Raw genomic sequence first — 16,005 nt, 5'->3', positions numbered from 1 at the left:
CTTGATACAAGGCAAAGAGCTCTGCTGTAAATACTGAGCAGTGTTCCAGAAGCTAACACTGAAAACTGTCACCACCAATGAAGAAGGCACATCTGAAACCACAGTCAGTCCAAGAGCCACCAGTGCACACAAAGGTAGTATCATGAAGTTACATACGAAGGTCAAGAAACGAAAGGTGACAAAGCAAGGCTGGAGTACCGAAGCGAATGAAAGCCAAGGTGAGCATGGGCTGCTGCACAAAGCCAAGGTGGTAAAGGGTTCACACCTACTGAGAAAGGTGCAGGTAGCGTGAAGTTAAGTTGCCGGAGCAAGAGTCGAAAGAGAAGTTCAGGAGGTAATACAGAAGAAGAACGTGCCCCATACTGGTGATCAAAGGAGTCATTGAAGAAAGAGGCAAATGATGGGGGGCCGTGCATGGCAGACGGACAGCATGCATATCTGATGAGAAGAAAGTCACGGCGATAGTACAGTGAATGGACAAGGGACTGACACAGATGGAGGAGGGTGTCTGACAAGACAGAACCCACACGTACCTCGAAAACCCTGTCTTTCAAAAATTCCTGAAGGAAACAAGGCATATGGCCTTGGAAGGTCCATGTATAGAGAGTACAGAGGATACCAGTCCTCCAGCAGGTGTTGTAGGCTTTCTCCAAGTTGAAAAACACTGCTACGGACTGGTATTTCCACAGAAAACCATCCAAGATATGGGTGGATAAGTGACGATTTGGTCTCAACTGCAGAATGGTGCGTTCAAAATCCACACTGTGCAGTGGTTCATAAATTGCGAGACTCGAGCCACCATACCAGCTGGGCACGAGTCATACGTTCCATCACCTTGCAAATGCAGCTGATGAGAAAAATGGGACGTTAGCTAGAAGGAATGTGTTTGTCCTTACCAGGCTTAGGTATGGGTATGACAGCAGCTTAATGCCAGTGTTTGGGAAGCTTGCCCTCTGCCCAGAAGCAAGCCCAGAGCTTATGGTGGCAGAGCACTGGCAGCACTTACCAGTCCCCAGCACAGGAATGCTGGAGGTGCCAAGTCCATACCCAGTAAACAAATGCTGAGCCCCTGACGGACCATTTTCAAGTGCTGAAGGTGTGAACAGGATAATAACTGTATAACAGGATAACAATTATATAATCATTGGCACCTACTGTGCTTGAAAATGGCTTGTAAGGCCAAAATAGGCTAATCATGCAAGCTATAATTAACTGAATACTTGCAAAAAACAGCTGAGGTGCAATACTTCAAAATGTCCTTTAACAATCTGGCAGGGGACATTTTCAAGTAACAGTCCTAATATTCACCTTTTTTTTTAAAAAAAAAAAAAAAAAAAAAAAAAAAAAAAAAAAAAAAAAAAACCCTCAAATAAATCACGGGAAACCTAAATCAGGATGGCCCGGTGGGGATTTGAACCCTGAATGATCAAATGTAGCCAGTGTGATCTTACCTAGAATTATAGAACTGACATTTCCCCTCAAGGTTGATAGTCAAATTCTTCCAGTAACGAATAACACAATACAGACATAATGTTGAAACCAGGTACTGCACTGCTATCAATTTTTTATTCTTTTCCTATAAAACAATATTACTCTGAAATATTTTCAATTCAGAATCATGCATTCATGTATTTCAAATCTGTAATCATCTCCATATTAATAAGAAAAAATTAACTTAGAAGAATGAATATGCAACATACCATTTATCTCTGTCTTTTAAAGTTGGTGGTTTGAAACCACTTTTTGACATTAAGAACAAAGCCCGCATGGGATGCAGGTCAAACATGGGAGGCTGGAGCTCTGCCAACTCAATAGCAGTCACTCCAACTGCCCAAATATCACACAGCTGGTTGTATCCACCCTTTCTTTCCACAGCTGCAACCTATATTAGCAAATAAGGAAAGGATAAACTATGAGGTTGTGCAAGCATATCAAACAAAAATGAAGAATCAAATTTGTCTGCTTAAAATAACTTATTTTAAACACAAATTAACAAAATCATTCTCTGTTTAATACCCACTTCTGGAGCCATCCAGTAGGGAGTCCCAATAAAAGATTTCCTTTTATTGATTGTTGCAGTTATTTGTGCTGAAACGCCAAAATCAGCCAGTTTTACATCACCAGCTTCCGTTAGTAGAATATTGGCTCCCTTAAAAACAAAAATGCAACTTCAGAATAAGATTACATATGTGAAAAGTACCTAACAGTATAAGAAAAGTAGCTAAGAGTATACCTAAATGTGATTATATATAGCACCTTAATTTGTATTAGAAATAATTAATGTCTGAAATTTTTCAACAAGCTGTACATCTTTTCCTGTTTGTATAGAAGCAGCTACAGTTTTTTTCATTATGTTACTTGGTAACGGTTCCTTTTGGTGATATCATCTTCACCTTACTACCAGGAAAAGCAAAAGTCTTACACCTATTCCCTAATAAGGAAATAACAGGTCCATAATATTTTCTGCAAGCACTGTTCCGTGGTTTCTAAATATTTGAAACATCATTACTAACCAATAAAGATCTGCTGTGATGTATTCTTAACTGTTGAGACTCATTTCAAATAGTGTATTATCTTCAGTTAATTTATACATATAATGAGACAAAAACTTTAATATATCCGAAAGGTTGTACAAATAAATAATTAAGATCATAAAACAATAAACTGCATTAGGGAGGGAAAGGAGCGGGGGTAGGGTAACTCACGTTACTTTTGTGGTGATTGTGGTGAGTGGCAGACAGTTTTGAACTTCCAAGAGAAATGATTCTGGGAACCCTTGCTACTAGAAAGTATCCACGAGTTTGGTTTGTGAACATTTAGTTTTGTTTCTAGGGTGGGTAGGCATGTGTAACCACGATTTTACAATATTGGATAAAATTTACAGAAAAAATGTTTAAAAAGATAATTCATATTATGTTTCTAATAAAAACTCTTTTCTCTTGTGGCAGCATGCCATTCCAATAAAGAAACAAGTATACATAGTGTAATAACAATGTATTGCCAAATTTCCAGGAAACATTCCTCACACATGCAGGAATAAAATGTGTTATATACATGTGGGTCCAGAAAAGTTTTATTTCTATGTTACTCCTGATAATCAGATTCCTCATGGGATACACAAACAAACAGAAAGAATTAGCATTCCGTAAGATGTTTTCTTACATAAAATGTTCAAAATATACTCTTGGTTACATTTGGTTAGACTATATAGTAAATTACCATTCTTAGGTTCATCGTCCAGTGTTTGTTGTTCTAATGGAATGAAGGTAAAAGCTGACATGTGACTCACTTCATTGCTTGTGTTGACATACAACAAACCTCAGTTCTCTACTAGCATCAAGCATGTAGCATCAAATGTTGTGTGTTCATCATGGACTGTGCAAGCACTTAGCATCAACTGTTTAGTGTTCATCAGGACTTGGTTTCCCATACACTGTAATAGAAGTGCATTCGAACGCGGAGTTGGCAGATGCTCATTTACTTTTTCCATTAGCAGACAATACCGGCACCCCAAAGATTGTATCGAGAGAGATTTCCAGAAAGATTGTGCCCAAACTGGAGGACATTTGAAGCATGTGATCGCTGTCTTGGGGAGCATGGGATGTTTAAGCCTACTACTCACAACTGGGGGAGGCCTAGATAGTGAACACCTCAAATCAGGAAAGAACTTCTTCAAGCAACTGATGACCATCGTATTGTCAGCATAAGACAATTAGCTACAACAAGTAATGGTGACCACACAATCGTCTGGAGAGTGCTACATGAGAACCTGCTGTATCCATAACATGTACAGCATGTGCAGGCATGTCAGCAGCTGATTTTCCTGCATGGGTACACTTCTGTAAATGGTTCATTCAACAATATGTCAACCCTCATTTTGGTTTTTCACAGATGAGGCTTCATTTCAACATGATCAGTAAGTAAATTTTCATTATCGGCCCATATGGCAGCTAAAAATCCTCATGAAACTGTGCAATCATGTCATCAACAAGGATTTTCAGTCAAAACTTGTGTCAGCACTGTTGGCAACTGTTAGGGTGTCACATTCTTCCACCCAGGCACAATGGAGAAACTTACCATGCTTTTTTAGAGAATACTCTATCTGTCCTACTAGAACACGTACTTTTATGAATGACACAACATATTTACTTTGTGCACAACTGAGCTCCTCCTAATTTTAATATTAATGTCTGTAGACAATAACATTCTGCAATGAATGGACCAATCCCTTGGTTTTCATGCTCTCTGAACCTAAATCCTCTAGACTTTTATTTGTGCGGGCATTTGAAAGTTCTTGTGTACAGAACCCCAGTACAAGATGCACAGTCTTAGTGCCCATGTTGTGTAAGGCTGTGAAACAATATATAATTCTCCAGTGATACATCAGTGCACCAGGAATTCAATGTGATGGTGGACTGTTGCATGTACCCTTGTTAATGGGCGGAATTTTGAACATTTCATCTGGTAAAATGTTTCATATTGTCCTGATACATTCTTTTCCTGTGTGGTTCTCTTGATCAATGTGTTGAGGAGATGTATTACCTGAGCTCCAATATGGAAATAAAGCATTTCTGGACCCATGTCTTCCTCTACATGTGTGGAATACTTCCTGAAAGTTTGGTCATATGTTGTTCTTACGTCCTCTATACAGTGTGGGCGAGAAGTCCCTATAACCCTTGTTTAGTATCAAATGTTTTATGTAGGTTACTTCTTATGTCGTTGCAGTCGAGTTTTAATCTGTAGTTGTGACAGATGTGAGCTGTCACATTTGCACTACCGAGGAGCGTTTAGTGACTTGTGGGTGCACTAACAACATCGCACAGGGCAGATAATGAGAGAGATTATGTGAGCATTCCAGGAAAGATTTACCAAGTCTTCACAGCAAAAAGCAACATTTCTTGATTGCGAAAGATGTGTTTTTGCTTTTGGCAGCGTTAAAGATAGGCCATGGAGTGGAGGGAAGGAGACACGAGGAGTCTCTGCTTTGACTGAATGAGCTCCTAAGAAGTCAAGACGTAAACATGCTTCAGAACTCTGTATACCAAGGATAAGAATGCAGGATCACAAGAAAAAAGGTCTTAATGTCAGACTTTTTCAACCAACATTCATAAACAAGTTATTGGATACAGCCCAGAAGGAGTATGTTTCAGCATGCTGTGCTTTGTTAACTCAATTTCCAAATGCAGTGAACCATGCCAAGGTTAAGTTTGCAGATGAATGTGCCATTCACTGCAGCTCACATATTAAAATATTATTGTTTGGAAAAAAGAGAATCTTCATTACACAGTTAGAAAGGAATCCGCCTTATGTAAAGATATGGGCAGCAATGACATCACAGCATCTGCTTGGAATGTCCTTTTTTGAAGGGACTGTGAATGGCGTCAGCAACATCAGCTCCCTTGAAATTGTCGCCAAGAAGTCCTGACCGCACCACACCTGACGACTCATTGTGGGGAGCCATTAAGACATGTATCTGCACATTGTTATGCTACAAAAGAACAACTGCACACTGCTGTTGAGGATTCATTTTCCTCTATAACACCATACATGCCCAAAAATGTATCAAGAACAACATGGAGGTGTGTGGAAATGTGTTTACACCATGATGTGGAATATACGGATATATGAGACACTTGATACATAAGTAAATACTTACAATGAAACAAATCAAATCAATTAGCATTCGATACTTGGGGGTACAGGGACTTCTTGCCCACCCTGTACAGATAATAAAAAAAATTGTCTTTTTAAAAACTGAAGTATTTGCAAGGAAACCTATTGGACTGGACCCCTTTGCTTTTCTTCATTCTTACGGCATTACAAGCTCAATGCCCAGATATGAATTTTCGAAAATGGTACAAAAACACTTGCAAGAAATCAATCACCTTTAAACATTATATGATTTCTAAGGTCTGTTAAGAGCAAAACATTTCCAGCTCAGCTCATCAACATAGTCACTAATAGCTGATCACATGAAAATGTGGATAACCACAATAAATTAAAACTTTTTAGGATAAATTTCAGTCTCAGTTGTAAATACAGTTTTATTATGCTACACCAATTCCAGCAAATTAATTTGTCATCTTCAGAAGCCTACAAAATTGGGGATATTATAAATCTTTAGACTTTGGCTATACATGTATGTGAAGTATAAAATGTACCGGGTGATCAAAAAGTCAGTATAAATTTGAAAACTTAATAAACCACGGAATAATGTAGATAGAGAGGTAAAAATTGACACACATGGTTGGAATGACTTGGGGTTTTATTAGGGGGAAAAAAAAAATTCACAAAATGTCCAACAGATGGCGCTGGACAGCAAAATGTCAGTGACTGCGCATGACAATCGTGTATAAAAGGAGCTGTAATGAGGGAGAGAATCAGATGTGCCAGCAGTCGCAGCATGTTGACGTTACCTGAAAAGGCACTTTTAGTGAAGCTGTATTATCAGAATGGGGAATGTGCTAGTTCAGCGTTACGATCCTATCACCATAGGAAGGGGATTCGAATGGGTAAAGGTCCGTTGACAAATGCAGCTGTGGTGAGAATGATTTCGAAGTTCGAAGCCACGGGTTGTTTAGACGATAGACCACGTAGTGGCCGACTGAGCACAAGGCATAATACTGCTGACATAGTTCAGGAAGAAATGGAGACTGTAGCGGGTTCGTCTATGCACGGGGAAGTCAGCGCTCGTGTAGTCGCACGTCGCACCGGCATTCCATACACTACTATTTGGTTAGCACTTAGGTGTACCCTCTGATGCTATCCGTACACAATCCATCGGCATTATGAACTGTTACCTGGTGATTTAGTGAAGCGGAGGGCATTTGTGGTGTGGGCATTTCAAAAGATGGCGGAAGATGACAATTGGTTGAGTAATGTGTTGTGGACCGATGTAGCTCATTTCACGCTCTGAGGGTCTGTCAACGCCCACAACTGCAGAATTTGGGCTACTGAAAATCCTAAAACTGTCGTGGAAACTCCATTGCACAACGAGAAAGTCACAGTATGGGTTGGATTTACCACATCTACCGTTATCGGGCCTTTTTTTCTTCGAGGAAATGCGTGATTCTGGTTTTGTAACTGCAACCTGAGGGGTGAGAAGAGAAGCTTCTGGAGTTTCATTGTTAAAAGAAGAGTGCAATTTACAGGCCATCTGTTAAGACATAAAGGACTCCTGAACACAATCATAGAGGGATATGTCGAGGGAAAAAGACCAAGAGGAAGACCACGACTGAGGTACATGGATCAAATCGTGAAAGATGTGGGATGTAACACCTATAAAGAAATGAAGAGAAAAGCTGAAAGACGCACAGTATGGAGACAAGCTGCCATTGTAGCTGTTGCAAACCAATCCTTGGATTGACCACTACAGAAGAAGAAAAAGAAGAAGAAGAAGAAGAAGAAGAAGAAGAAGGTGACGGGTGAGAGGTACACCGATATGTTACAGAATCGCATCATCCCAAGCCTGGCTGATAAACACCTGCTGGAATGTACGGTGTTTATGCAGGATGGCGCTCCACCCCATATTGCTAGACGCGTGAAAGATCTCTTGCATGCTTCATTTGGTGATGATCGTGTGCTCAGCTGCCAGTTTCGTCATGCTTGGCCTCCCATATCCCTAGACCTCAGTCTGTGCGATTATTGGCTTTGGGGTCACCTGAAGTCGCAAGTGTATTGTGATCGACCGACATCTCTAGGGATGCTGAATAACAACATCCGACGCCAATGCCTCACCGTAACTCCGGACATGCTTTACAGTGTTGTTCACAACATTATTCCTAGACTAGAGCTATTGTTGAGGAATGATGGTGGACATATTGAGCATTTCCTGTAAAGAACATCATCTTTGCTTTGTCTTACTTTGTTATGCTATTTTGATCAGATGAAGCACCATCTGTCGGACATTTTTGAACTTTTGTATTTTTTTGGTTCTAATAAAACCCCATGTCATTCCAAGCATGTGTGTCAACTTGTACCTCTCTATCTACATTATTCCGTGATGTATTCAGTTTTCAAATTTATACTGACTTTTTGATCACCCGGTATATTGCACAAACTTACTCAGTATTGATCAAGCAGATGTCTATATCTTCTTTATAGAAGCATGATGTCATGATATGCCCAAAAATGTACATATTGTATGTGATTACTATAAACACAGATTGACACACTGCAGTAACTACATCACATATATGTATATGTCAAGCTGTTGTGTCAGCAGTAAGGAACTAACAATTGAAGTTTATTCTGAAAAATATATACTACAGTTGCTGAAAATTACTGCCATGAATAAAATAATAAATTAAAACTTGGTGCAAAAGTGTGAAATATCAAAGAAGATATAAAAATACTTTTTTCTTTATAGAGACTGAATAGTATTACTGACATATATAACATTTTCCATTTATAATAAAGCACATCATATGCCTATATCAAATTTTAGTTTATTTTTTGTACAAGTAGTACTTGAATATAAAAAGATGTAACTTTTTATTAAAAGCTATAATAAAATATTTGTTCATTCCCATTTCCATTTGTTAATAAATATAGAATTTAAATAAAAGTAAAAAATACAGTTACTATAAGTGAGAGTCGAACCAGAGACTTCATAGTTTTGAAACTTTCATATTACATATCCGCACACAGACCTTACAGTCCTATAAGTGCAAACAAAATCTAAAAGGACAGATCAGTCCAGAAGGTCCCCTTGTTAGATAAATATCACAAATATTTTGAACTCAAATAAGATCAGATATTTTCAAAGTTCAAACTAAAAAAGTTTGTGTCTTTAACGAAAGAAACAAATCACAACGGACTGCAGATAGTCTGACTGCCCTTTATTCCCTTCAAAGGATTACCCAATGTGCCCCAAAAGCTGAAAAGTGAAAATAGGACAGGGAACTACAGTGATAAAATCATACACTTTCAGTTTAAAAAATTATTTTTTTAACAACTCGTAGAACACTTAAATACGTGAACTTAACCACTGCTATAGATAAATATTATTTGTGAAAGCGAAAGTGGAAATCATAGGCACTTTGTTTTCAAAAACACACACTAGCACACCAAAAAACCAGTTTCAGCAACTCAATACTTCTTGTTTTAATTTAATATACAATTATAACAAGTTATGACTTAATGATTGTGGTCACTCAACAATGTATACAAAAAGCTAGAAGTTGGGATTTTGAAATGGTTTGAAAATGAACAAGAATGGGAGAAAGCAATGACCAAAAGGAACTACAGCAAAACAAAGAACTGTTGAGTTGAAACGAAGAATGAGTGACCATGCAAAAATGAATGAGACCAGCCAAATGATACAAAGACAGATGAGATCGACCTGAAGTGAATGGTGAACAACTGTTCCTTAGAAGTCATTCCTCAGTCCTTTCATTCTGTTTAGCAAATGGTGGACAGCTGATCATTAAAATCTGTTCCTCAGTCCTTCTGTTCCTTCTTCTAATAAATGGGGAGACGCATAACAGTTTTTCAGTATACTTGTAATCATTTGCACACACAATTCAAATTTCAGACCCTATTGGATACCACCTTGCAATATTCACACAGAAACATTGTGCAATGCAGCATATGTACCTTCTGAAACCACTGCTTGAAGAAATGTCCTCACAATTAAATTTGTATTATGAACCGGATACATTAAAAAGCCTCTGGTAAAAAGAAGCACAATAACTGTGATGTCCAAATATTTTCACTCACTTAAAACCTTAAGGAAACAGATGTACTGCCACTTTGAGAGCTGTCACTCTTGCATGCACCATGTGAGTGCATCTACCAATCTGTTGTTCACACATCAGGAAAAAAAACTAGTACGTCACGAATAGTTTTATACATAATCATTGAACCAAAGCTAGTCAGGACTTACATTTACCACGGAAAAATAAAACAAATCTCTAAACAGTATTTTCTATCAGCGAATACAATTGTAAAACAATTACCAAAATACATCTATTTAGAAATACAGCTCACATAGACTTCTTAAGTAATGCATACTGTGCAATTGAAGATTACTTACAAGACTCAGAGAAAGGGTTAATAATGAACAACAGCACATATTGTCACTTTACAATACATGATCACAATGTAACTTTTAAAAAAAAAAAAAAAGTGCCAAGATCTATAGGCACGATAGTAAGGCTTTGTCAGCCTCCTGAACTCAACATCTCACACGTCAATGGGAGACACAACCTCAGGAAGTGCAAGAGACATAGCAAAATATTTGTGGTCCTGGAGTCACCAGCAGTGTCCATAGCATACGACTTTGTTTTATATACTAAGTTATCCTGTGTAAATCGTGTACAGGCAATATAACATCATACAACAGGGACCAACCAAATAAGGTGGTGCATTTGTTAAGACACTAACCTCATAGTCAAGAGGATGGAGTTTGTTCTATCCAGTCATCCCGAATTAAGTTTCTCAAGGGGTTTTCTAAATCAGTTCAGGAAAATGCTGAGCTAGTTCCTTCGGTAAGGCCACGACCGACCACCTGTCTCATCCTTGTAAAAACACACTTATGAATTCTAGGTGTGTGTATATTTGAGATATTTAATTACACTGTTTTAAAATGACAGGTCCTTTATCATTTGAGATAACCCCCGAATAAATAAATAACATACACTCCCAGGGCGGCTGCAGTCTTCTAGGCAGATGAAAATTTTGTAACAAATACAGTCTTAATAAGTATATTGCCGATATGGCCAAACGTAAAATTATTCTACATCCAAGAGAATTATTAGATTCAACTGACAAACATACATATCCTTATACCTGTGAGACCAATTCATTAATCATCTACAGACGTAGTTATTTTTATGTGTTGCTATGAATTTAGATATACACTGGCCTACTTTAAAATAAACACCATCACTGCTGAAACAGCACACTGTATTCAAACGAGGGTTTTCTCCCATCGTAGAGTTGAGTTTTAGAAAAAAAAGACGTATGGGCTGGCCAGCACTAACTTTCAGAGAGGACAACTCATAGTGCAGCAAATACACATATGAAAATAAATGGAATCAATATACTTCTATGCAATACAATATTCATTTTGATTTTAGTAATTAATCAACTGAAGAACTACTGAATTAATATTTGCACGGCTACTACATTGTGTCTTAAACTGATATTCAGTGGCTGACTGTGTCTTGGTGAACGAAACTTGAGTCCATCTAAGAGTACTAAAATGACTTCCAGAAATTATTCGTTATCTTGAAGATAATATTATTAATTCTGTGTGGCTCACAGACCTGGTGCTTGTGTTTCTATTGGACACCACTTTGGTAACTTGGATGCCCCTCACCTAAATACCTACTGGGGAAAGGGGACCAACAGTTTAATGTAGATTCTGAACCACATGTCATTCATTACAAATCTTCACATCCCTGTGAGGTGAATGCTTGGTTATGTGCAGACAGAAGTATTCCGTGGACCGACTGAGATTCAATCTCATGACCTTTCTGTTTCCAGGAATGTGCTTTACCAGGCCTGACTATCTGGAAGAGTTTAATAACTGGCTATGTCTTCTTCAATTTATATACCCAGTATTTTAATACAAGTCTATGAGGTTACTAGCAATTATGGAATTTTCATGGTTCTAAGTTTCATTTACTCTTTCACGCTAGGTAACATTCAAAACAGTAAACAGAATGTTAGGCAGAAGGAGAAACAGAAACAGCAAATTGTTAATAGAAGTAAATATGACAATGGACGATTCTGAATGAAATACAAGGGACTCAGCAAATATGAAAACGTGTATGTGGTGGGAAGGGGGATGTAGGTGTGGAAGTGGATGTATGTTTTGGTGCATGCACCTGCTCTGAACAAGAGTGTGAGTTCCAAAGCTGAACTAAAACATTCTTAGTACAGAGGAGACACTGAGTCACAGACAGGCACAATGAAAAGACTGCTATACATTTTAACTTTCAGCTACAAGGCATTCTTCTGAAGTGAAAAAACACCCACATTCACACAAGCACAACTCGCATGCAATGACTACTGTCTCTGGCCGATGTGGCCAACTGAGTCAAGAAGAAGGTCTTTAGGCTGAAAGCTAAAACGTATAGCAGTCTTTTATTGTGCTTCTTTGATATTCAATGTCTCCTCTATATGGTGAGAAGCAATATACCCTTTTGATAATACTGTTAATAAAATATGAATAAATTTCAATTTAGTGTTACATAATAATCCAAACAGGGTTTCATTAACTTAAAATACAATTAAAATAATACCTTAATATCTCTATGCATTTTTCCCATGCTGTGCAGGTAAGCAAGACCATGTAAGGTTTCTCTGCACATATATGCTATCTGCTGTTCAGTAAGTGGCCCTGTAACTAAGAAGGCATTTATAACATTATTAATTCAACATACATGACAGTACTTCAAGAAAACATGAAATAAATGGCAGAGCAATATTCTTAGAAATGCCCTATGTGTAGCTCAGGACAATGAGTTAATTACTGTTTTCTGTTTTATCTTTCACTGCTTTTTTCATTGACTTTCATACAAATTTCAGATAATGGAAGGAGTAACCACTCACTGTACAGATGAGGCACTGAGTGGCTTACAGGCATAGTTGGGATGCAGCTGCAGTTTCAGAACAATGTAGGTAGCCTGGACCACGCGTGCGTGTGTGTGTGTGTGTGTGTGTGTGTGTGTGTGTGTGTTTCAATAAGCACACATACCTCCACTGTTATGTGTCAATACACCCCGCAATTTTTTGCCAAATCTCAATCCCCATCTTCAATGGCTTCTTGTATGTTCTTAAATTTAGGAGTCCACTTTTTAACCATTGAAAATGAAGGGGAAGAATCCTTTCACTTCAAACCCAACTCCTTTTTCGTAGTTACTTCCTTCAAAGATGAAGAACTTTCATCACAGTTAGTAAATAAATTTTATCTGTTTTTCATTATACAGGATGTCCCAATATGAATGGTCAATTTTCACAGATATGACAGGAATGATCATTCGAAGCAAATTGTTTACTAAACATAGGCTCTAAAATGCATACCTTAAGAGCTATGAGCACTACTACATCTTCGATACTGTACGACAAGTCTCTTCTACTCCGAGCTCTTTGCTTTCTTTATTTTTGGAGGTGATAGTATCGATCAAAACAAGGAAAAAAGTGCAGTTAACATGGACTCCAAAATTTGTACCTTACGAGCAAGGAGCATTTGTTCATCTTTACTTCTGTGAAACTATCTATTTTGCTGAACGAGTTCTCATAGCTCTTAAGGTATGAGTTTCAGAGCAATTTTTTCTTGTTTTGGTTCGTATTGCCTCCTCCCAAAATATGGAAACCAAAGAGCTTACAGTGGGAGAGATTTGTTTCACAGCATCGAGATAAAGAAGGGCTCATACCTCTTATCTCTTTCCAATTTAATTTTTCTACTCATTGCATTCTTCTCATATATTATTTACAGCACAATACTCGAAATGTGTCGGACATCATCTGACCACAGTGGCAAATCATAATGTAGGACGACAGCCGACAGTGAAGCCCAAAAAATTAAGGTATGCATTTTAATGCCCGTGTTTACTAAACTTTTTGCTTCGAATTGTCACTCCTGTCATACCTCTTATATTTGACCATTCCTCCTGGGACGTCCCGTATCTATTACAGCTGACTGCTTACACAATTGCTACAAGCAAAAACTAGATGTGTGTCTCTAAGCCTATACAGAATGCCATCTAAGGAGACTTGCTTTCCAAAGATCATAATATTATGGTCGCATTACTGCCATTTCTGTTAGGCTGAGAACCTTTAGAATTCCCTTTGAAAATGTAGGCATTGTTCCTCTAAATTGTGCACACTGAATGCATGATTCAAATCTTTTTCAACAAGTTCGTACCATGGATCATGCATCTCATTAGTGAATACATGCACTGTGATGTATGTGTAAGAACCTCCAGTTCATTAAAGATCAAACGAGATAAATTAATTTGCATCAAGTATAAGCCACATGTGTAATTCTTACTTTTTGGCTAAAAATACACTTTCTAATTTGTTCCTGATACTATCTCGCATGACTTCAAAGAATAAATGAACAGATAGTAAGTAAATTTCAGCATATAACTGGTGCCAGCTGTAGACAATATTCTAATCACAAAAACAGGTGATTTGAGCTTCTGCGGGAAATAGTTTTTACATCACAGTTTTTTCTGCTGTGTCAGTCACTGTGTGGTTGTAGGAAGAAACACCACTCCCTGCATTAAAAAAAAAAATAAAAGGATGAGATATGATTGCTGGCCAGTATTTACGAGAGATGAACTATTCAGCTCTGCCTACGATTACATATACAATTACACAAAGTATCCTAACTTTCGAACTATTATTTCACTCCTCAGGGAAGTGAGATGGATACGCAGGGATGTACAGTAGGCAGCTGAGAAGAATTCTTGCGAGGAATGAGGTGGAGGGAATGGGGAAACAGTCCTTCCCTGGCTGTCTTCTGCCCCACACCCGCCGTGAAGTGTGTTATTAAATGTCCAAAAAATATTGCCTTCCTTGTAGATGTGACAGTTGTTTGTTGTGTGTCATTGTTCACTGGTAATGGTCTCATAGTTTCTTTCTTTTTTACTATTTTTTTTATTTATTTACAGGTAGCTGCTTAAGGGGAAAATTCAAGTGAAACAAAAATGCACATATATTCACATTAAAAGCACAAATAGATGATAAAATCCAACCATTGGCAATATTTTAACAGAATAACATTAAAAGTGTTTCATAACGCGAAAACACATGATAGTAGTTGCATACACAGTATCAACATTAATGGATTACTGATATAGCAATTACTGATACCATGTACACAAATAGAGAATTTGAACAACATTATTTCAAAAGTATCAGTGGAATAATGACGTGACGTGATTTAATACATTTACGTCATTTGGATCTCTTCAAGTCAACCACAGAAAGAACTAATATTCCAAACATTAAAGTACTGTGTGCATTTCAAATGTACTTATCTGCATAACTGAGTGTTTCGCCTCCTGTTGGCACATACTGGGCAGCAACTATGTCTCATAAAATCTTTTCGTTACCCCAGGTAAATTTTCCTTTTGATACAATGACCTGAATTTTTGTATTTCTATGATGCCACAAACTTATTAGCATATAGAGGAGTGAGCTGACAACTAAAAATAAGACAGTTTTTAGGTTCTTTGCATAACAGAAGCATTTGATACCCCACACAATGACCGTTTATAAATTTTAGGTTCGCTCAATGAATACGTCATGACTGCCCTATTAGTTTCACGTGTACACTTAGCGCTTTAGATCAAACTGTTACACTTTCTCACTATGGATTTATTGGAACTATTTTATCAAATGCCTGCAATGGGTTTCCATGAAAGCTTTCAGATAACTGAAAATATTCTATGTAATATGGTGCAAGGTCATCCGTTACAGTTTCCAGACAAATAAAGAATTTTGTAAGTGACTTTAAAGTCTTTCCTCATTGCTACTAGGCTCATTTGAATGATTTACAATAGAGTAGGCTGTGGACGCTTCTGTGGACTGAGAAGAGAATATTACTTATGAAATAAATATTGGTGCACTTGAGTACATTTCATGGTAAAGTGCTGGCAACTTAATGTGACAGTCACTGTAAAAGGCATAAAAAATCAAGTACTTTGACCACTATGGAGAGAGAGAGAAGAGTCTCCCTTCAGCAAGGTATAAGGTTGTTACCTTGTTACGTAACAATATGCGGCACAATAGTGGCTACAAGTAGAATTGTTTAAGATACACACATCAATGACTAACAGGAATAATACAGATGCATGTGTGTGCGCATAAATGAAATTCGAAAGGAAATGGCAGAGGCCATTGCTCTGATTGTAAGTTAATATGGCAGGATATGGTGAATTTTTGCTTGTTATAAATAGTAGTGGGAGTTTGTGGTGTTACATAAAAAATAAATAGAAAAATTTATTAACCATGATGTTAGTTGGTTGGTTGGTTGTTTGGGGAAGG

The 16,005-nt window shown here is 37.7% G+C and overlaps 1 protein-coding gene across 9 annotated transcripts in view; it reads right to left on the bottom strand.

The window, feature by feature from the left end:
- Nucleotides 1-16,005, bottom strand: part of LOC124776292 (mitogen-activated protein kinase kinase kinase kinase 5) — a 305,769-nt gene that overhangs the window by 228,037 nt on the left and 61,727 nt on the right. For all 9 annotated transcript variants that reach the window (XM_047251199.1, XM_047251204.1, XM_047251200.1 and 6 more), the window contains exons 4-6: nucleotides 12,252-12,355; nucleotides 2,021-2,149; nucleotides 1,701-1,882 (exon numbers count right to left, since the gene is read on the bottom strand). In XM_047251199.1, the coding sequence (XP_047107155.1) occupies nucleotides 1,701-1,882; nucleotides 2,021-2,149; nucleotides 12,252-12,355 (415 nt within the window). The remainder of the gene's footprint in view (nucleotides 1-1,700; nucleotides 1,883-2,020; nucleotides 2,150-12,251; nucleotides 12,356-16,005) is intronic.

This window comes from Schistocerca piceifrons, chromosome 2 (genome assembly GCF_021461385.2).
Source record: "Schistocerca piceifrons isolate TAMUIC-IGC-003096 chromosome 2, iqSchPice1.1, whole genome shotgun sequence".
Lineage (NCBI taxonomy): Eukaryota > Metazoa > Arthropoda > Insecta > Orthoptera > Acrididae > Schistocerca > Schistocerca piceifrons.
This window is presented reverse-complemented; position numbering and strand designations above follow the sequence as displayed.